Here is a 22,123-nt window from a genome sequence, read left to right on the forward strand (position 1 = left end):
CAGTCGGAGCTGGTTCAGCGGCTCTCCCGCTTTCCCCACGGAGGGAGCTGAGGGTCGAGGAAGGGCTGTGCCGGGCAGGGAGCAGCCCTCAGGAGGCCCCTGAGAGCCGCACCTAGGCCGGGCTCCCCTGCTCCACTCTGTGGGTAAAGTGCTTTTAACACCTCATTTTTCCGCTTCTCTGAAATTCCTCATCTCCCGGGGCTCCTGGGGCGTAGATCAGCGAGATCTAAAGGGCCGAGGAACTAGAGAAAGGCTTTGGAAGGGGTGCAGGTGAGAGCGGAAATGAACTGTTCCAGCGAGAGACAAATTTGGAACGTGCGTGAGGGCAGAGCCCGGCCACGCTGAACACCACGGCCAAACAAAGGATGGAGCAGGGCTCCTTTCAGGGAGCACTAACCACTTCCAGACCGAGGAGCCCTCAGCAGGGAACCGTGCCCACCGCACAGAGCCAGCTTTGTAATGCCGGGCCCGGGGGAGCTCCCTGGAAAGCTCCGTGTGCAATTCACTCATGGCTGCAATCATCCCCGGGACTACACGTGGAGGTTCACATCCAAGAAACGCTTGCACAGAGCGGGGTTTGTGTGACACTGGATCTTACTGATTAGGTGCAACAGACCCAGCATGAGCCTTTGCACCACTGCTGCGCCATTCCAGCAGCTGCATTTCCACCTGGAACCAACTCCAGTCCTTCATCGAGCTTCCCTGTGCTGCAGCCAAAGCCAAAATGACTTCTGAGCCCGTTTCAAATACTTCCCTCCTCCTGCTGTGCTCACAGCTGATCCCACAGCATTCCTGAGACCTTAACGGAGCTCTCGTACCTGCTGTGAAACACCTGGATCTTCCCCCTGCCTCACCCTGGGTGTGTGCTTTGACCATTGGCCATGAAGTGTTCTCCTGGAGGGATTGCAGGGGATCTGGGAGAGATCCTTCCCTCTATCCAGGCTCGTTTCAATTATCCAGGGGTTGGCACCAGCTGGCTTCAACCACTGCCCTGGCAGCCTCCTGCTCCACATTTTAAATTCCTGGCTGTGGAGAAGCACAGGGAAGGAGAGATCACCCCACACCTGTGTGCTCTGCGGTGCTCCCCCAGCTCCGCAGCGGCTGCTTCATCTTCCCTGCACTGGGACTGTCCCAGCCTGTTTGGCTCCTGTTCCTCCCCGCTGCTTTAACGCCCGGGGGGAGCCCAGAGCAGGCTGTGCTCACACGGTGCTGGGGGCAGCTCTGTGTCCCGGGAACAGCCCAGAGCAGGCTGTGCTCACACGGTGCTGGGGGCAGCTCTGTGTCCCGGGGAGAGCCCAGAGCAGGCTGTGCTCACACGGTGCTGGGGGCAGCTCTGTGTCCCGGGTGGAGCCCAGAGCAGGCTGTGCTCACACGGTGCTGGGGGCAGCCCGGCTGTGCCTGCAGCAGGAGGGAACACTCCCAGCCTGCGGTGGTGGGAGGCAGCCGAGCCAGCAGCACAATGGAGCGTGGTGGGCAGCCCAGGAAAGGAGCAGAGAGTCGTCCTTGCAGCTCAGTGTTCGGATTTAAGCACCTCCTTCCCCTCCAGAATTCGGGGGGGAAGGGCTTACCCACCCTCTGCGGTGGTGAAGATCCTGCACTGAGCTCCAGTGCATGCCTGCCTTATAAATTCCCATGTTTCTAGGATGCTGTTCCTTAGTGCCATCAAACACAGGCAAGGACTGGAAAAATCCATGCCCATCCAGTCTTCAGCCATGCTGAATTTCCTAAAACACTCACAGGAGACTGGAGTGAAACCTCCCCGAGGCTGCACCCCCAGCCCAGCCCCTGCTCAGGTTTGATTTCAGCTCGGCACCTCCCTTCTCTCCCTGCTCTTCCCTCGCACACCTGCTCCAGAGAGCTCCAGTTACTGGATCCACACCGATCCCTTGGCTCTGTGATCTCACCACACTTCGGGTTGTACTGAAAAACATTCCGGTGCTTGCTGCCCATCGGTTGTTTTTTTCCACTCTTGCCCAGGAAGGGGCACCCGAGCGAGCTGCAGCCTGAGCCACAGCAACCAGGGCTCGGCTTATCCAAATCCGGAAGCGGTGCCGATGCCTTTAAAATGGAGGCTACTTAGAGGAATTAGCGGGATTGAGTGCAGTTATCTTAACCTCGGGCGTCAGGCTCCGCTGATCCTCGCGGGCACCAGCCAAGTGGAACCATCCTTCAATCCAAGCAGTTTTACCAGCTTTTATTAGAAACACCAGCACATTTCAAGTTTCCTCTTTTTGATCACAAATATAGTATTTTTCCTCTTTTTTAAGTACACAGCATGAGACACAGCATCAGGGCTTTCCATCTTTTTTTTTTTTTTCCTGTTTTTTTCTTTTTGTTTTTTTTTTAAACAGCAATTTCTTTTGGACAAGCTTTGGGTTAGTGTTCACTGACCTCAGCCCAGCCCCAAATTTTGACATCTTGAATTGCTGAAGACAATTGCGTGGGCAGATGAATCCGATGGTGGTGAAAAAGGTACAAGAGTTAAAAGTTTGCAAGAGAAGTTGAAGCAGAGACCCTCTCCAGTTAAAAAGGCGCCGCCGGGCGCTGTTTTTCACAGTACGGGGAATAAAAGTTGAGATAAATCCTTGCTCTTCTCCCCCCCATCCTCCCCCAACAGCGCTCCGAGAAAAACATTAAGGCTGGAGGAAGCACTAACTGGATGTGAAAAGCCACGAGTGCCCGGTGCTCCCGCTGCTGCCGGGCGGGATTCCCTGCTGGAATCGCTGCAAACCCCATGCCAGGCGCATGGAATGGAGGAGCCTTGAGGTCTGAGGGATGGCGGTTGCGGCTCGGTGCGGTTCGAGCTCACACCTACGCTGGGAAAGCTGCCCTGGACTTTTTAACTCCAAGAGAGCAATTCACTGAGGGGAGGAGGGGTGAGTATCCCAGGGGCGTGAGGGCATGTGACAGGATATTAAAGGGAACATGTACATGATTTGTTATTTTTTATTCCACAGAAAACCCTCAAATCTAGACTCAGAGTTAACAGCAGAAAAATAGTGTTAAAGTCAATAGGTTCATATTTTACTGTAGACTAAATAAATTAGCCTAGAATTAACTCAATACTCTCTATTTTCCTTTCATTGGTGATCCTTCTCTAAATTAATGCAGTTTTTAAAAAGCAACGGCTATTAATAATTTATTCCAGTTAACCCTTATGGATGAACACCTGCAAAGAGTCGATGGCTGGGAACCATTCCCCTCTCCTCTCCCTCCCCGAAAAGGAAACAATCGCTAAAGGTGTTGTAAAACAGACATTGCTACCTACAACATCCATGGATCGTGCCACTCCTACCGCTGCCTCTGGCTGCTCCGGGTCATGAGTGAATCGTCATAGCTATGTCTTACAAAGAACATGATCAAAAAAAAAAATATATATAAATAAATAAAAACCTTAAACATTCTTACATGGATTTTTAAAGAACAGAATACATGTTAAAAACTTCAGTAATTTATATCAATTTTAAGCAATACTTTATATACAATGGAAAAAAGACATGCATAGTCCAAATACAATGTTGAAAACAGCATTTTCATAACAAAAAACCCAAACACTAAGTGTTAATACCATGTACATGGATTCAAGAAGGACCACCCTTTTTGTCTGTTGCACACAGTTTATTTTAACAATATGATATTATAAGTAAGAAATGAGTTTTTTTTTTTTCTTTTTTACCATTCTATACAGTGATTGAATCTTCTTGGATTTTCTTATTTATAGTAATTATAGCGCTTGCATGATTTACACTAGAATTGCTTTCCTCGTTTCAAGTTTCACACAGAAGAAAGAAAGAAAAGAATGTTTCTTCTCTATCCAGATCAGCACGGCCTAAGAGTGATCATCCCTATTTTCATCTAAGACCAGTTTTATCAGAGAAACAAAGCAACAATTTCTACATCTGCAAGACAAGGATTTTGGCGTTGGCCAATGTGTGCAAGAGTCAATTCCTATCTTCCCAGGGGTAATACTTCAAACGCCTGCAGAGTTCACTATAGAAAACAAAAATCTTCCCGCCATGTGTCAAAGTTACCGGGATACGCTATAATGTTGCATTATTTCAGGAAACAGTTTCTGAATATTATTTTTTTTTTTCTTCTTTTAAACGCAAATGTTTAAAGTCTTGAAAATACAAATAAAAAATATGAATATAATGAACTTGTTTTCCCCGTTAAAAAAAAGGTATGAGTCAACAGCAACAAAAAAATAAAAACCAAAAAAACCCACAAAAGAGACCAGATATTTTAACCGCCTGGCTTTAACAAAAAAATATATTCTTTGTATTGTTTTTTTTTTCTTTTTATTTTTAAACAGCAATTAATTCTTCCATCTGTAGGAAGCAGCAGTTCCATCTAGGATTCAAAACAACCCAGATGTCTGAATTTTTCAGTACAAAATATCCAAGAACACGAAAGGAAAGAAGAAACAAAAGTGATGCTCCCATAATGCTACAAACCCTCCACAAATTTCTCTAATGTGTCCCCGGTGGTGTCACCAACCAGAGACAATTCGTTAGACAACGCGCTCCGGTTGGGGGTGTTTAGTTGGGGAAGCATTGCACTCTGTTCTGGGTTGCCCAAGTGTCCCTGATCCATGGAACTAGCCATAGTGACTGCGAGTCCTGGGTGGGGGGAACCAGTCTGGGGAGAGACGTGGTGCGGTGACGGTTGGGGCTGTATCCGGGGTGACGGGCTGGAATGTGGTGGCTGGGACTGGGGACGGGGAGACTGAACGGGTGCCGGGGACCGCACCTGGTTGCTGAGGGAGGTGGCGATCTGCTGGCCGGGGAGATGAGACGCCTGCGCTTGTCCTGAGAGCATGTGCTGCTGTGGGCTCATGGGGTTGGGCTGCCCGGGGGACCCTATCTGCTGCTTCATCTGCTGCTGCTGCAGGATGCGCTGCTGCAGGGCCTGCTGGATGTTGGGAGCGCCGTCCGCCCCCAGGCCGGGCTGGCCCATCTGGTTCAGCTGTCCCATCTGAGCCATCTGTCCCATGGAACTGCCCTGTATGGACAGGTGCTGCTGCATCCGCTGCTGCTGCATGGCTTGGGGGTAACCTCCCGGCCCTTGGGGCTGCTGGAACTGGTTGTGCGCTGCCATCCCTCCTGCCATGCCGGCCCCTCCCTGTTGCTGCTGCTGCTGCTGCTGTTGCTGCTGCAGTAGCTGCCGCCTCAGGATCTCTCGGTACTGCGGGCTCATGTTGGCCATGCTCGGGTTGTGGCCGGGGTTCATGATGTTGATCGCCTGTCCCTGGGGGTTCATCGCTCCGATCCCTTGCTGCTGGGGCGGGACGCTGGGTCTCTGCACTCCTGCTTGCATGGCGTTCATGTTCTGCAGTCCCGCCTGCGCGTGCATGCCGGGCTGCTGCATCCCGGTCTGCGGCTGCTGCATCCCGGGCTGGGGCTGGATCCCTGCCTGCGGCTGCATCCCGGGCTGGTTCGCCACGTATTTGGCCGTTCTTTGCTTTATAAAAGCTGCCATAAGCTGAGGGTTGGATTTAAGGATATTAAGAACCTGCTGTTGCTGCTGCGGAGAACTCGGTGATTTCAAGGTCCTCAGCAAGTCCTGAAGTGCGTTGGGGGTGATGCTGCGCGGCGGCTGCTGCACGCCTGGCATCCTGGGCCCGGCCACGGCCTGCGGCGTCGCCATCGGCATCACCGGCCTGGCCATCCCCGGCTGCATCGGCTGCTGCTGCGGCATCGGCGGCGACGGCCACTGCCCGGGCTGCATGTTGGACATGACGGGGCCGCTCACGGGGTTGGGGCGCGGTACATTCATGTTGACTTGCGGCATCTGGTTCACCGAACCCACCGCGGGGTTCACGAGCCCCGGGCGGCCGGGAGGCAAACCATTGTTCATGTTGTTGACCCTGTAGAGCTGCTGCTGCTGCTGGGCAGCCTCTCTCTCGATCTGCCGAGCCGCTTCCACGGCGGCCGGTGGGGGCTGAGCCGGAGGCGGAGGCGCGGACACCGGGTTTGCGGGTTTTCCGGTCGAGACAGTGGTGGGGGGCTGAGTTCTGGACACACTGGGAAAGCCGGCCGGTGACATACTTACAGGGGAGGGCTGGGGCTGGGGGGCAGGCTGCGGTGTCTGCGGTGTACTTGGCTGCTGTGTGGGGGTACCAGGCGTTGCTGAGGTAGGAGAAGGCAAACTTTGCTGAGGCACGTTTCGGGTGTTCATGGTCGCCATCCTTCTGCGAATGAGCTGAGCCTGCTGCAGGCGATGCTGGATCTGCTGCTGTCGGAGCTTGTGTTTGATATTGAGACAGAATGGCACGGGGCATTTGTTCTCTTGGCAGTGTTTGGCATGGTAGCAGCAAAGAGCGATGAGCTGTTTGCACACCGGACAGCCACCGTTGGTCTTGCGCTTGCAGCCCTTGGTGTGCTGGACAACCCGTTTCATCTTCTGGCAGGATGGCAGGGAGCAGTTTGCGTTGCGGCACTGGCAGGCGTGGACGAGGGACTGGATGCAGCGCTGGATGCTCAGCCGTCGCGACTCCTGGGGGCTCTTGGACTGCTGCTCTCCTTGGCTGTTGCTCTCGTCGTCCAGACCCAGGCCCCACTTCACCATCTTGTGGTCATGGCTCTTAGTGTTGTAGCAGTTGATGCAGAGGTCGTAGTCCTGCAAGGGAAGAACACCCAGAGCTCAGCTGCTGAGGGGGCACGAGCCACGCCGACAGGGGAGCAGAGCGGTGCTGGGAGAGCAGCACCAGCCCCCCGTACAGGAACGCTCTGGGTGTCCGTGGGTACAACCACACAGAGCACAAGCAGGACAAAGCCACGCGCTCCCAACAGCTGCCACCTCAATTTACACCCGTTTCCATTCAGGCCGGGCAGGGAAGCAGCTGTACAGGCAGTGGGAGCAGGGCTTTGGGGCAGGGAGGGCAGCAGCTTCAGCAAAGCCAGCCTGCAATCACAGCTCTGGACCACAGCGGGTAACGTTGCCATCAGGGGCTGTTATTGTGTCACTTTATTACATGAAAATGTCTTGCAGGAATCGTTTTTTATTTATTTTTTTTCTCTTTTAGTGACAGGAACTGGTTTGTCCGGTATTTTTCTGTGATACCTATTAGGGTACTGAAACCTCCAACTAGTAAGATAAACCTGAGGTCCCAGCCTGAAAGGTAGGGTTAGCTCTCCATTGAGCTATTCTTAGTGTAATTACTGACTAATAATTACTGCCCTGAAATATGTGTGTTTTTAAATCCCTAAAACAACCCTCAAATCAAGTGCAAGTTTCATGCTAAGACAGACACTTACCTGAAAACCTCCTTACCCCCCAGATTTTCACTGCCCTGTCCCTTTTTCGCTGCAGGAAGGGCACTCCCTTCCACAGGGGTACCCGAGGCAGCCTAAAGGTCATACCCTCCTTCCACCACCTGATTCCCCCTCTGTGGGGGATCCATCTCCTGCAGCCTTGCCTCCAGAATCCCAGCTCGATGCTTTTCTCAGAGGGATTAATTAAGACTCTTCCACCACAAACCTGGCAGTAACTTTTGGTGTAAAAACCAGGCTGCACTTATTTAAATTTCTTTTGTTCAGCTGCAGCCAGAGGTCAACAGAAGCCCCCGTGAAGCCACTGGTACAGCCCCATGGATAACTGCTCTCTAACACAGCCCAGCAGAAGTGATCTGTGCTGTAAAAGGGCTGGTCATTAAAAGCACTGAGCCACGTTAGTAGCAATTATTTGGTCTGATGTGAAGGGCAGGGAGTGTTGGACCAAAGGGACAATGACTGGGAGCTGTGGCAGCCTCATGTCTAAAGCAGGAGTGTGACCCCGCAGGAAGATAAGTCACCTGCTCTGGTGGACATCCACAAAACGTGGATGAGTCAGTGCCCTGCACATTCTGACCAGTCTGACGCAGTCCCACCCCACCACCCAGTCTCAAAGTTTGGGCAGCCTGGTCCAGGGGGAGGTGTCCCTGCCCCTGGCAGGGGGTGGAAGGAGACGATCTTTGAGGTCCCTTCCAACCCAAACCATTTTAAGATTCATGATTCTTTAAAACTCAGTTAAAAACTTGTCTCTGCAGAGGAGCCACAGAGGAATAAATGATGTAGCAGGAGCCACTCCAGAGTTTTCCATGTTGAGAACCCAAAGTCACCTCTAGAAGAAGAGGTACCCACCTCTCCCACCCACCTGATAATCACCTTCCCTTAAGGCTTAGCACCCATTTATCAGGACAGGCTCAATTTGGAGGAACTTTTGGGCAATATCCAAAAAACCCCCCCTGAAGCTCATCTGCAGGGCAAGAGGGAGCCGAGTTGTGAGGTGCCCCCCACGTACCTCGCAGACAGTGCAGTGCCACCTCGTCTCCACGTGGTGCTTGCACTCGTTGCACGTGTAGACGAAGCGATCCTGCCCCTGGGTGTGCAGCTCCACCAGCATGCACAGCGTGGACCACTTGGAGCGGCGCAGAGAGGAGAACTCCCAGTGCTTATCCCTGGCCAGGGTGAGGAAGGCGTCTCGCCCATCCATCAGATCGCAGCTCAGCAGCGGGTCCGGGTCCACGATGGGGTGCAGGGTGTTAATGACGGGCCCGGCATGTAAATGGATCACAAAGAACACCTGCGGGAGAGGGAGAGGCGTCAGCCAGGGCAGGTGATCTGGCAGGAGGAGGCTCGTGCTCTCTGCAGTAACAGAGGGCTACAAACCTTATCTCATTAACTGGGTAGAAGCTGATCTCTGCCAGCATGTTGTTATGCAACAGAAACATTTCTAACCCCACCACGAGCTCTGCTCCTCCCGAGTGTTGAGGTCCGAGTATCATCCCGCCTGCACTGCCCGCGACTGAACCCTCCTCTTTGCACTGCACACTTTGACAGTACCTCTTTATGCTTCTCCATGGTGGCATAGAGCTTCTGAGACAGGTCGTTGGACACGTTGGGCATGCTGGGCTTCTTCTTGTTGGCTCTGCTGATGCTGCTCTTATTCTTGTTGGTTTTTTTGTTGTTCTTTTTCTTGGCGTTCTTGCTGTCTCCCTGGCTCCCCTGCAATACAGGCACGGGAAAGATGTTACACTTTACAGAGCTCTCTCCCATTCACTGAGCTCACACTGACACACTTCTGCTGTCAGGAATAGAACTTTGTTCCAATGCCTGCAAATCAGCCCTGCTGTGTTAAATATATCCTATCTTCCAGGAAAAATCAAAAGCCAAACTGGCAGGCAAACAAATCCAAACACTGATTAAAAACAGACTTTTAAAGTACATATATACATTAAATAATTCCCATCTTACACTGACTTTTTTTCCCCTCTCAAACACTTTATTGCTTTGTAAGATCTCATTGACATCTGATGATAAAATCAGCTGCAAATAAAATGGATTTCCAAACAATTCCAGGATTGCAGTACCTTGCTTTGCTGTGCATTTGGGGCTTCACACACTTGATCGAGCCCTGATTTAAGGTTTGTTTGTTTTTACTGAACAAATTTAGGGTGAGGACACAGAGAAGAACACGCAGGATTTGAACTGAAACCAACCAAACACGTTATTCTCCATCCTGCAGACTTCCAGCTGCACGTGCAACTCCAAAAAAAAAATAACCACCAAAACCTTCACTTGTGCCCAAGTTATAACCCAGACCACAGTGGCCATACACTGAATACTAGCTGTAAGTAAAGAGAGTAAAAAATAGCAGATGATGTTATTTAGATGACCTGGGAAAACAGAAATAACTTTTAGGAGTTCTCATGTCCTTGAAAAATCAAGCCCCAAGCCCTGAGCTCACTCAGTCAAACCCCCTCTCCAAGTGCGAGAACGTTGCTCACCATGAAATTAAAAATAAGCTACTGAAATACTCTGATATATATAAATACATGTATATATATACACACACATATGGAAGAAAGTTCCATGAACAGCACGTACAAGCAAACACAGGGTTTATCCACAGGCATATTTATTCAGGGAAAACAAAAATATTCCAATTGCAGAGAGCAATTCTATTTATAGAATGCTGCCATCCTTCCATTCCATTAATTAGGCCTGGACAGGAATTCCCTGTCCACTCCTGGCTGCTCTGGAACTAATTTTATGGACTTTTTGACCAAATCTGTTTGGAAATTAAAATGAGACTATTTTATGGGAAACCAGAGTGAGCTCTAAGTGATCTGAAGGGATTCAGAAGTGAGGTATTGTATGTTCCCACCTTCACTTCCCCCTAATTTTCCACCACCCTGATGGAATTGGGGTCTGTCCTCCTTTGCCTGCACATCCTGCAGCACCAACAGGCACTTTAAAATTTCAACACCAAGAGGAAGGACAGATTGAAACTTATCTAACAGGACAAGTCTAAGTTGTCAACTGTACAAAGCATTCCAAACTGTTTTAAGAAGCTGTAAGATGGTGTTTGTACCACTTTATTTTGATATTCAGCCAGGTCACCTGCAGATATGCGAGTTTTGCCTCTTCAGAATTTTCCAGGAATTCTGACTATTTCCCACTTCTTTAGACTCTCTTTATCTGACACCTGCAGCACAAGTTGACTTTTAAGAAGCTTTCTCTCCACACACACAAAGTTTAGGATGAAGCATTCCAGAAAAGACAGGCAGATTCTGTGCCATTTCAATCCCATCTCGTGGTTCCACCCTCCGAGACCCCCATTGCTTGGCAGGTTCCTCCACGAAGTGACCCAGGTTTAGGTCTCTGCACTGGAGAAGTTCTCACACTTTTAAAACTACTCCATTTCCCGAGCCAAGTGGCAAAGACCACCCTGTTGCATTCCTCGTTGTGTTCTTGGATGACATCTCAGTGACCTGGATGCAGATTCTGTCCCCCTGCTGCCCCAAAACAGCGTCAGTGGCATCAAGTGGGAGCACAAGGATGTTCACAGTCAAGGCTGCACTTCAGGCCACGACTTGTTCAGAATTAGTCGTTCTGGGCTTTTTAAACACCTTTTTTCCCCCTCTTAGATGCAGAATAAATGCTTTCACTGGGAGGGCACCCTCTGATTTACTGGAGATGATACTGTTAGCAGGAGAGGGCTGCAGCTCAACCCCAAGCCTTGTCCTTCACTTCTTTTTATACTGCTCTGTTTGGTGAAATATGTCAATATTCCAAGTCACATTCAGAGGGAACAAAGTGAAAGCTGTTAACCTTTTGGTTCCATAAAAACACAGCAACCAACCGTATTAGCTTTGAAGGAGCTGCTGAAGTTTAACAGGAGGAACTTCCTGACACAATAAAATCGATGGCTGAAGGTCCATCCCTCCACATCAAGCCCATGTAACACTCACTGTAAGCAAACAGTCATGGCATCTAAGCTGAAGGCAGGTTTCCCCCAGGTAAAGCTTTTGGCTCCACCTCAGTCTTATCAGACTTCAGATTTTCCTACTATATTTATTTTCACAACACCCTGCTGTGAATCACAAGTCGAAGGGTCAGTATGAAAGTGCTAGGACCATTTGGTTACAGATAAAACAGAGACAGAAGCACAAATGAATGATGAAATTCTGGCCAGCACCCTGAAAAACTTGGTTGTTGGGGTTTTGTTTGGTTTTTTTATGTGCAGAGGGAGAATGGTGGTGAAGGAACAGCACCATCAGGATCAACGTTTCCCACCAACACAAAGTTTGCACTAAATACTTTTAAATATCTGCCCCTTGCTGTTGCAAATGACTACAAGTACTTGTGCTTAAATAACAGCCACATTTCATTCAGCTTTGAAAAATCCAGCACCTCTCCAAATGCAGATACTGAAGGTGCTTTGCAAAGGTGTGAACCAGCTCAGCCAAAGCTCTGTGAGCAAAAGCAGCTTAACTCATTTCCCCGAGAATGGAGATGCTGAACTGACACAACTGACTTCTGAGTCTGTTAAAAAAAAACCCAACCAAACCAAGCCACCAGTGTATTTGTTAACCATGAAAAACCCCAGAAATGCAGTAAAGGGTCCCCTGATTTCACGGCTGATGTGAACGACCTTTTCTAGTTTACTGGATGTGAACTCTCTCGTTTGTTAAAACATTGATTGCCAGCTTTGCGAGCCAGAAGCAAACACAGCACATGAAGTTAACCCACCTCTGTTGTCTCACTTGCTGCAGTGCTTTCTTCCTTCTTCCTCTCCTCCTCCTCCTGCTCCAACTCCTTAATGCTTTCTTCCAGCACGTTGGGCCAGAAATCCCCCTCAAAGTAAGGCAGCTCCTTGGCACTGGTCAGCCTGTCCTCAGTTGCTTGTTTGAAGATGTCCTGTTGAGCACATCCCACAATTCCAGGAATAAATAAACCAAGGTCACTTAGGGGAGGGAGGAGAACCAGAGACACGGCCCCAAAACCCTTGGCCTGCTCCTGCCAGGTCTCCTTGTCTGGGTGCAGCAAAAGCAGCCTGGCAATGCTGATAACAGCCCCACCCCCTGTTTTATCTTACCCTGCTGAGCCTCTCCTGAACCCCCATCGTGCCACCAGTTCGTGTTCCTGACACAATGGGAGACACCAAGATACCCCTGGAAAACCCAACAGAGCCCTCCTTGGTTTGAAGCCCACTTTTTCATTAGGAGGCACAGATTTTGCAGCTCTTTGCTACACTGAATCCCATGGCAAGGCTTGTTAGAGGCTGTTCCCCTCCACACATTTAGTAGCTGTCACTTGCCATCAAAACATCAATTTTTTGCCGGCACTGTCACTGCCATGAAGGAATTCTTGTGAATTTTAGCGTGTAAGGAGTGGCAAATGCTCCCTCTGCCACCTTCAACATATTTCCTTGGGTACATGTGTGATGTTCTCTAATTAAGAAAATCATCCTTTTTATAAGGAGTTGGTTTTTTTTTTTTAATTTCACACTAGTGGGGCCCAGAGTTCCACCTGCTCCTAAAGAGCTACCAAAGCAAACAGTTTCTTAACAAGCTCCATATTTCCTTGCCTAAGAACTGCAGTGAAAGACAAGTACACAAAGGCAGGTCCTTGCAGATTTCTCTTTGTTCAGGCACCAAACCTAAGGAATTTTCAGCCTGAAAGGCAGAACCTCAAGAAAATCTAAGACAGTGAAGACACTGGCTGAGAATAAACCCCTTGCAGGTCATCATCCCAGTCTGAAAAGCCCATAAAAATTAAATCAGAAATTAAACAGTAGCAAACCTTGTAGTCATGAATGATTCTCTCAGCAAATGCCTTGTCCAGCATCTTCTTATACCACTCTTGCAAACGTTTGGGTTTGGGTATTTTCTGGTCAGGTGGGTGGCAGTGGAAGATATAATCATCTCCTTCACTGGGGGGACAGGCCCAGATGTGCCCTGTCACATACCTGGTGGGACACACAACAAACAAAATCTGTGACTGCCATCACAAAATATACAAAGTATACATTCAGAGCTCTGGCTTCATCTTTTTAAAATATTTTTTCTTTTTATTTTGTAGCAAAGTTGGCAGGGCAATAACTTCTATTTAGACAAGGGATAAGGTCTGGGATTTGACAACGAAGCTTAAATATCAAGTGAACCTCTGACCCAGTGAATGATGTGCTGTCAGTTTAAAGAGTCCTGACAACAAACCACCACTTTAATGACAAAAATCCCAATTTCTCTGTGTAGTGCAGAAGAGGTGTGTGCTCTCCTTGGACAGAGGGAAATAGAGACTATCCCAAACAAAAAGCTGCATGGCAGCTGGATTAAAGAAACATCAGGTTCCTTTCTTTCCAAAGATGTGACTTACCCAAGTTTCTTCACGTATTCCAAATATCCAATGAGGATTTCGTGATAAACTGCGGTCCGGAGGCAGCGGGGGCGGAAGAAGTGGATGCTGTCTAGGTAGGATATGTACACACGCCTGCACAACGAGAACACAGCGAGTCACGGGGGCTGCTCTGGCCACTCAGAGCTCACTTTTACACCAGGCACGTACACAGAAAGAAAAATTAACCACGATGATGTTTGAACGCACATTTAACCGCCTTAGCATGGTGTAAACAGCTCTCAGAGCTCTCAGAGTCATCAGAACTGAGACAAACTGCCCAGCTTTGGCAAGATGCCCGTGTGCAGAGCTGAGGGGGTACCTGGTGTTGGGAGGGGGGCAATCCGAGCCGTACTCCTGCACGTGCATCCCGAAGAAACAAACGTCCACCCCGTCGATCTCCTCGAACGCAAACAGAGCTTTGGTTCGGTAAGGGAAGGACTCTGACATCTCACCAGAATCCACAAATCTGCAGGGGAGGGGGGGGAGGAAGGATAAAAAGAGAACAGCAAAAAGCCAACTATTAAAGCAGCGTCCGACCAGAATGAGGAAATGTTTTCCAGCCTTATTTTTAACCCATGAGGAACATTTACACAGAAGTTGAAGGGGGGCAGAGCAGAGCTGTGGTAAAACAGGGAGTCCTGTCACTGTAAATTCGTGGAGAGACTGTTTCCACATAGAACACAGGACTGAACAGGCCAGCACTGAGAACAGGAATATCCTCAGAGACCACAAGCCTTTAAATAGGTTGCAGAGCAGAAAACCTGATGCATTATGACGAGGTGATGTCACATAAACACTCTCTTTATGAATTACAGCCAAAATGCTCTGTAGAATAAACCTTTTAAGCTTTTCATTTATAATGAAGTAAATTAAAAATCCCTCCTGAAAGCTGAAGTGTTTATAAAAACACAACAAAACAGTAAGGAACAGAATCTCAGCAACTGCTCCAAACTAAACTATGAATTCTGAAACACCAAAAAAAATGGGGTCAGACTCTTAAGATTTAGCAACACAAAGTCACAGTATTATAACCAAACCCAGGATGCCCCCACTGCCCCCTAAACAGTCAAAAACTGTCACCTCCTCTGCTTTTTTATACCTTTCTAAATCTTACTCATGCCAAAGTTCCAAAAACGTGTAAAGGGCTTAAGGTGCAAATTGCCAGTTTTGCAATATCTACACAGGGAGACTTCAAAATAAAATCATTAAAAAAAAAAAATTGCCTTTATTAGAATGAACAGAACCAACCTGGATTTCATTCCTGGTTTGACTTCTACTGTCTTATCTGAACTTGCTACTACTCTGACAAAGACCTCTCCAGCTTCAGGGTGATTCTGTCGCCGCAGGAATTTGTTCACTCTGTCTTCCAAATGGTTTCCTAAACGTGTTGTCTGCAGCCCTGGAAGTGAAGCGGGAGAATATGACAATGGAAACTTAATTCTGGAGAAATCATTTAGGTTCGGGGTGTTCCTGTGCTTTTTTAAAACTCTTTCAGCTTGTTCCTCCTGATGGAAGTGGTTTTTTTTTTCTCCCCTTTGTTTTACCTGCATATGAAAATCTGATGGGTTTTATTTATGCAGCCGAAAATCAAAAAAGAAAAAAAAAAAGCAAACCCATCCATGCTTTCCCCCAGGCCTTAAGGTGTTCACACCCTATGGTGGAAGCTTAAAACCACTACAGTGGGAAAATTACCCCGTAAGTGAACCGACAAAGGCGGCTTTACGTAGCGTTTTTCAATTTGCAGGCTTATTTTATGAACACTGCGAATGTTTTCTCCTGCCAAACCCACTCTCTGGCTGCTTGACAGAGATTACATCACTTTATAGATCTGGCTCCGTGCCACACCTTTTCAAGCAAAGCAAAGCAAATCACCAGAAATGAAAAGCCTTTTGACTTTGACGGAGATTTCATTGCTTTTGCTTTTCTTTTCGAGAGAGCTTTCAGGCTGCAGTTACAGTAATCTGCACGTCAAGGTTAAATAGTTCCTGCACAGGGATAGAGGTCTTGGAAAGTTCAAGTCCACAGATTGTCCAGGTCCCCTCTCTCGGTCTTTACATTCACAATTGGCTTTTGTGGGGCGAGCAGGGTTTGTGGTCTTACAGGATGTGATGGTTTTCAAATAAATCCACAACAAATTACAGAAATCACAATGAAGATTTTGGGTTAAATTAAAAAAACAGAAGGAGCTCATTGTTTTGACTTGAAGATTTATGACTACTTCTCTTATCCTGCTGTACTTATTTTACTACCCAGTATTCCTATTTCATTTTATGGTCAATCTGCTATCTTTTCCAAAGCGATGGTGTAATCTACAGAAGTTCATTTTACTAGAATACAATTAATTTTCTGCTCTCCATTGCTTCATTTTTCAGTTGTTATTTGGCTCCTGACACAAGGCTCTTGATTCTTCCTCCTGACATCCACAGAGCTGCAATGGAATATCTACATTAAAATTCCTTAAGCTCCAATACTGGGGAAAACCCCCACATATACTCAAAGGATGATCTCACTTTCTAAGGCATTTATATATTTAAAATTTTTATATAAAATCAAAGAATGGTTTTGGCTGTAAGGGGCCTTAAAACTCATTTAATTCCATCCCCCTGGGCAGGGACACCTTCCACCAGCCCAGGTTGCTCCAAGCCCCGTCCAACCTGGCCTTGGACACTTCCAGGGATCCAGGGGCAGCCACAGCTTCTCTGGGCAACCTGTGCCAGGGCCTGCCCACCCTCACAGATAGGAATTCCTTCCCAAAATCCCATCTAACCCTGCCCTCTGGCAGCTTAATCACAATCAGTGGATAGAAATTCCCAAAAGCAGCAATCTTGATTCGTGTATTCAGCCTGTCCCCCTTGTCTAGTGAGATTCCGTGGTTATAACCAGCACAGCACAGTCTAAATATCATTTCATTGGGAGCCAATAACTAAATTCAAAGGCAGGTTAAAATAAAAATACACCATGCCCTCTTGAAATTCCAGCACCTTGGCCTTTCCCAGTGTTTCCCAGCCCAATACACTATACTGGGTTTTCCATGTAAAATATGAAGGGGATTTTAAAGGAAATCAGCAGTTCCTTATGAGGACATTTTTTTTTTTGTTTTGCTGATTTTCTCTATGAACAGAAAAAGGAGAAAGGGCTCCATTTCAGCTGATGAGTTAGAAAGCCACTAGAGTTAACTCCACTGTCTTGTGTTTTCATCTCATCATCTTCCCCATGCTAAGCAACCAGGATATCTGCTTCCCTCCTTACGCTGCAGAGCACTAGGGCTCGAAAACCAACACACACAACAAGACCAGATTAGAAGATAAAAGAAACAGGCAACATTAAGATCACAGGTGCTGTAAGGAAAGGATCTAAAATTTGCCACACAGGAGGTTTGTGGCAGCAGCAATGGCCAGACATTTGTGAGGGGATGAGTAATGGGACACATAGGAAGAGAGTCAGACTCCTGGCTCACACTGTGACTCCCTGTCAGGAAACTGCTGTGGGTGACTGATCTGTCAGGATATCTTTTGGCTTTGAACCTCTCTGCACTGGGGAAGTGATATTTGCAGATTTTCTTAGGAAAATAAATACTTGAAAAGTTTGGGGTCTCACAGCTGCACACTTGTTGTATTTGGCAGGGTATCAGTTAATTAGCCAATTTTACCGAATATACATTAGGAATACGAATGTTCCAGAACACCTGAGGGACGTGCTGTCTTGGTTATTTATCAGCAGTTGTGCTTGAAAGAGTGTAGAAATACTGATGGCAATTAAATCTCGACTGTATTACTTGATTGTAATACTTTATAAGTAATTAAAGTTTTTATGGGGAGAGGGAACATGTCAACGTTTCAAATCTTTCACTGCTCAGGTTTGTTTTCAGGTCAGCAGTAAGACAAGATTTGGACAAGAGCAGGCTTCCCTTTTCCTTCCCTGTTCTTACATCTCCACCAGAGCATTGTCAGAGACAGGTGATCCCCCACTGCTGGATTACAGCAGGACTCAAATCATGGGAAAAAGACAAGACAGTCAAACAGCAGGGAAAGGTAAAGGAGGGAAGGGAAAAAGCATCATTATTTCCCTGTCCAGAGCAGAATTGTTACCTTGAACTAAGTGGCTGGTTTACACAAACTATAAACTGCAGATACCTTACAGATACCAGTCACACACTCATTTCAGACAATTTACATCAATATATGCTCTGAAGTCAGGATATAACAGAAGAGACATCCATTTAAAGTGGTTATCTAAACCTACATTTTTGATTTCATCATTTTATTAATGTTCTCTTACAACTTTAATCTGTCTTTAATGAGCCTAATTTAGATCTCTCTAACAATGCTGTCTTGCATGCGTCAGGTTCCTCCAGAGACCGCTTTGATTACTGTAACCTAATAATGCCTCACACAGCTTTCTCATCTCCACATCATCCCCCTTTACAGCTCCTGTTATGCAATCAACCACACACCAAGTTACCAAGAAGTCACATTTAATGCAAAACCTTGTCTTTGTCACAGTGTGGAAGATCCAGGCTTGTGCAGGCAGAGTGGGACACAGGAATGCCCAGAACGTCCAAGGACCAAAGAACAAGGCAGGAATCAAATGCACCTGCAAGTTCCAGTTGTCCAAGTGGCTGAATCACCCTCTTGGTTTCTCCAGTCACTTTGTTTTTCTGCTCTGTGCACTGACACTGCATTTCCAACACCAGCCCCTTCTCTTCCTGCCCTCCCTCTGGATGTGTGTGAGTGGAAATTACTGAATTATGTTCCCTGATGTGAAATGCTTGCAGGGAGCCCTGTGTAAGGATCACTGAAGGCACTGATACAACTTGACCTGGCCATCTCCTGGCCCTCTCTTTAGTGCCCATTTCAACCAGACTATGGCAGTGGTTACTGCCAAGGGAATCCAGACTCACAATGGTTACTCATTCCAGTGAACAGTCCTTGTCCCACCGCCCGCTCTGGAGGCAAGAAAAGCTCTTCAAACACTTTTGTGCTTGGCAGCAGCACCTGAACTGCAGCACAACATGTTACTACATTATATTGGAAGGGCACAGAGGTGACAGTCATTTACTACAGTTTCAGCACTACATGGAAACACGGCTAAATATAGCCATGAAGTGCACACAGCCCCGTGCTTTTCCTGTTCTCTTTGCCCCTCTTTCTGCTTTTTAACCCTAGAAAAATAAGGACAAAGATGCCAAACACCCCAAGGCTGACCACAAACACAGAGAGAGCGGGGCTTTAAAATGCTGATTAAAATTCTGACAGCCTCAGGCAACACCACGCCCCGAAGTCTCAATCAAAAAGCCATTAGGGGTGGCAGGGGGAAGATGAGTGCTGGAGATAAACACAGAAACATCAAACTCACTTTTAGCACTGAATTTGTTTTCTTTGCGTGTTCTACCGGTTTTCTTCAGGCAATTATCACAGACAAACCTATTGAGACAAAAAAAGAGAAGGCAAAAAATGTAGCATAAGCCTATTACTGGTGAGCTTAAACCAAACGTTTAACCCCTAATTTCAATGTACGATATATTTTTCTCTGGATTTGAACAGTTTCTATCACTTCATTTTTGAGGGACTTAAGGCCTTTGGGAGCTGGTTTAATTCTGCCAAGTGGTTACACCTGCATTTGTGTTCTGGGCACACAAATTCACCTCCAACCTTGTTTAGGAGTTAGAAAGAAACCACAGAAAGCCGAGTGGATGAAAAGCTGGTTTCATGCACATTTTTATCTGAGCAGACTGAAATAAGACCCCAAACACCAAAAAAAGTGTTTTATTAAGAAACACTTTGTCCTTTCACACTCAGTTCTTAGAAGGCAAAGGTAGTGGCCACATATTAGAGGACAAAGGCAGAAAGTCTTTATTATATAAACTACATCAATGTTATAATATGGGGGGTAAAAAAACTAACAAACATCTCTTACCCTGAAGGCCAAATAATATCATAATGTAACACACAAATCTGGTGCATCTTCCGACCACATTCTTTGCAGTCAACAAACCTGAGGAGAAAAAACAGCAGATAATCACTTCTAGTGTTAGGGACAGTAATTTTCCAGAATTCAGCAAGAAAGAAGGACTTGCCAATCCTCTGGTAAGATATGAATCGACTTCAACAGGCCCAATTCATGTGCCAGTTTAAAAAATACTGAGAATAGATTCAGATCCACGTCCATCAATCCATATATATATATATAATATATTTATATATAATATATATATATTTATAACAAGGTGTTCTAGTTTAAAAATCTGAAATGGGCTGTCATGCAAAACTTTTTCTGGATCTTTTCTATCCTTTTCTAAGCAGAGTCCTGAGTCTTCCCACCTTCCCAGAATCCTGCTCAACAATACCTCCACAGATTTAACTCCCAATTGCTGCAACAACCACAAGACTGACTAAATGGTTGCTCAACTTACTGTAAACGTAAAAACTAGTCAGTCATGAATCACCCTGCCAAGAACACATGTATTAACTTGTCTTTGCTCTGCTGTAGTCTTCTTGTTTTTTTTCTGGTCACAATAGTATGTCAAAATCCTTTTTTTTTTTTTTGGATGGGAAAACTGTTAGAGGTTTTCCCAGACCAGGCTGTAGGATTAGTGATGAAGCCAAATGCACTGGGGTCTGTCCCAGTCCACCTTTATACAGGCCTGGGGAGGAGCTCTATTTCATATTTGCAAAGATAAGATTAGGAATCGAAATGTATTGAGTATCAAACTGCCAGGGAAAATAGTAACAGCAAGATAAAATCTCTTTGCAGCCAGTTAAGGACTGCAGGAAAAGCAGCAAATGCTCCTGCAGGGAAGCTCAGCTGGGCTTTCTTTCAGCCTCCCAAGGGTAGCAGGAGGAGGATGTGAGGAGCAGGATGGTCCTTTTGGTGGGCTGAGCACTCAGTGAAGAGAAAAATGGAGTTTAGAACCAGAAGAGGAAAATGCAGAAGTGCCCCAGGAATGCAGGGCTGGGTGAGAAAGGCTCAGTGTGAGAGAGGGCCATTCCCAGCCCTGTGCAGAGCCTGGCTGGATCTTGGAATCACACATAAAATGAGGAACTGCCTGAGGAACAGGCTCACGTTTCCTTTTGGGTATCAAAGTCAGACATCAGCTTTGCATGTGGTGCCATAAATTTTAGGGAAAGATTCTGCGGCCTGTTTGGGCAGAGATGGGGGAAAAGGAAGAGTTCTTTACTCCCTGCCCCTTTTCTGGCTAAAGGACAAGTGGAAGTGATGGGATTATCTCAGGAAAACCAACAATCAGGTACTTACGGCTCCGGATCTAGGGTGTCGTTCTTCTTCTTTTCAAACTGATCCTTGGAGATGGTTCTAGAGACAGAGAGTTCACATGAAAACTCAGCAGCACTTTTATATCACAGGCTGAGACAATATAACTTTTTAGCTGAATTGCAGCAGACCTCAAGTCTGAAGAAAGCACCTCAGTATATATTTTCTAGTCAGAGCAAGCAATTCAGTTCATTTTAGCTTAAGCTACAGAAAATATTTTCTCATTTTACTTTCTGCATAAATTAAAAGCAAAATAAGAGACACCCAAGCATCCAGATACATTTAAATTCAAAAAAAAAAAAAAAGACAAGGGAAGCTATTGTCAGTTAAACAGTAGCTTATATTCCTCAAATCTGATTTTTCTGGCCAGGTTAAAGGCAAGCCATTGGTATTATAAATATATATAGGCTGCACTTCACAAAGGTGAGACATCAGAAATAGATAAAGTCTTTCATTAGGAGGTGATGGCTTAGTGACCTTTATTGACACAGTCCCCCTTGCCCCCCTCCAAGCACATTATCCAGGGTCTGCCACCCCCTGGCATGGGCAGCTCAGCTGGGCACTGCTGGGCAGACCTGCAGCCCCAACACAGTGACAGCTGTTCCTCCTGGCACTGTAAAATCTCCTGCTAGGAAGGAATAAGGCATTTCCCCCCAAAAACACCACCAAAGGGGTTTGGGTTTTACTCCCAGCCCAGGACAAACCCCGCCCCTCCCATCCCGCCAGGCAGCATGCAGAGGAAAGGAAAGGACTTACGTTTGAGGCTGGGAAGGGTCATCACCCAGGGTGACATTCTCCCCCTGGATTTCAGTGAAACACTTCTCACAGAAGTGATACCTGTCAGCAAGAAGGCCATATTTGGGTGAGCTGGTCCAGCACAAACACAGCCACCCAAGCACGGAGCCACCAACCAGGGCAGGGCAGATCAGCACGACCACGACGGAAGGGGGGACGTTGTTGGTTGATTGATGGGTCAGTGTGGACAATGAGGAGGAACAGAGGGAGGGGAGGGCAGGATTAGAGAACAGGGGAGGGAACAAACAGCACAGACGTAAGAGGTAAGACGCAAACACCAAGACAACACAGAGCAGAAAGCCAAGGCAAAGCACAGATTAGCATTCGGTCTCATTTCACACATCGCTAACAAGTCGTCGTCGGGCGTCAAATTCAAAATTTGGGGGAGGATTAATGGA

At 47.0% G+C, this 22,123-nt stretch overlaps 1 protein-coding gene across 7 annotated transcripts in view; it reads right to left on the reverse strand.

Annotated features, from left to right (window-relative positions):
* Positions 1-2,178: 2,178 nt before the first annotated feature.
* CREBBP (CREB binding protein) overlaps positions 2,179-22,123 on the reverse strand; it is a 92,607-nt gene continuing 72,662 nt past the window's right edge. For 5 of the 7 annotated variants that reach the window (XM_027882772.1, XM_027882770.1, XM_027882776.1 and 2 more), the window contains 12 exons: positions 21,687-21,797; positions 20,916-20,972; positions 19,578-19,655; positions 19,017-19,084; positions 14,910-15,060; positions 13,981-14,127; positions 13,641-13,754; positions 13,068-13,233; positions 12,015-12,182; positions 8,823-8,984; positions 8,281-8,562; positions 2,179-6,618 (listed from right to left, as the gene is read on the reverse strand). In XM_027882772.1, coding sequence (XP_027738573.1) covers positions 4,447-6,618; positions 8,281-8,562; positions 8,823-8,984; positions 12,015-12,182; positions 13,068-13,233; positions 13,641-13,754; positions 13,981-14,127; positions 14,910-15,060; positions 19,017-19,084; positions 19,578-19,655; positions 20,916-20,972; positions 21,687-21,797 — 3,676 coding nt within the window. In that variant the 3' untranslated portion in view covers positions 2,179-4,446. The remainder of the gene's footprint in view (positions 6,619-8,280; positions 8,563-8,822; positions 8,985-12,014; positions 12,183-13,067; positions 13,234-13,640; positions 13,755-13,980; positions 14,128-14,909; positions 15,061-19,016; positions 19,085-19,577; positions 19,656-20,915; positions 20,973-21,686; positions 21,798-22,123) is intronic. The other 2 variants (XM_027882773.1, XM_027882771.1) reach the window with 2 other exon arrangements.

This window comes from Empidonax traillii, unplaced genomic scaffold, assembly GCF_003031625.1.
Source record: "Empidonax traillii isolate 1590-97213 ecotype Southwest subspecies unplaced genomic scaffold, ASM303162v1 scaffold111:size2041728, whole genome shotgun sequence".
In the NCBI taxonomy this organism is placed as follows: domain Eukaryota; kingdom Metazoa; phylum Chordata; class Aves; order Passeriformes; family Tyrannidae; genus Empidonax; species Empidonax traillii.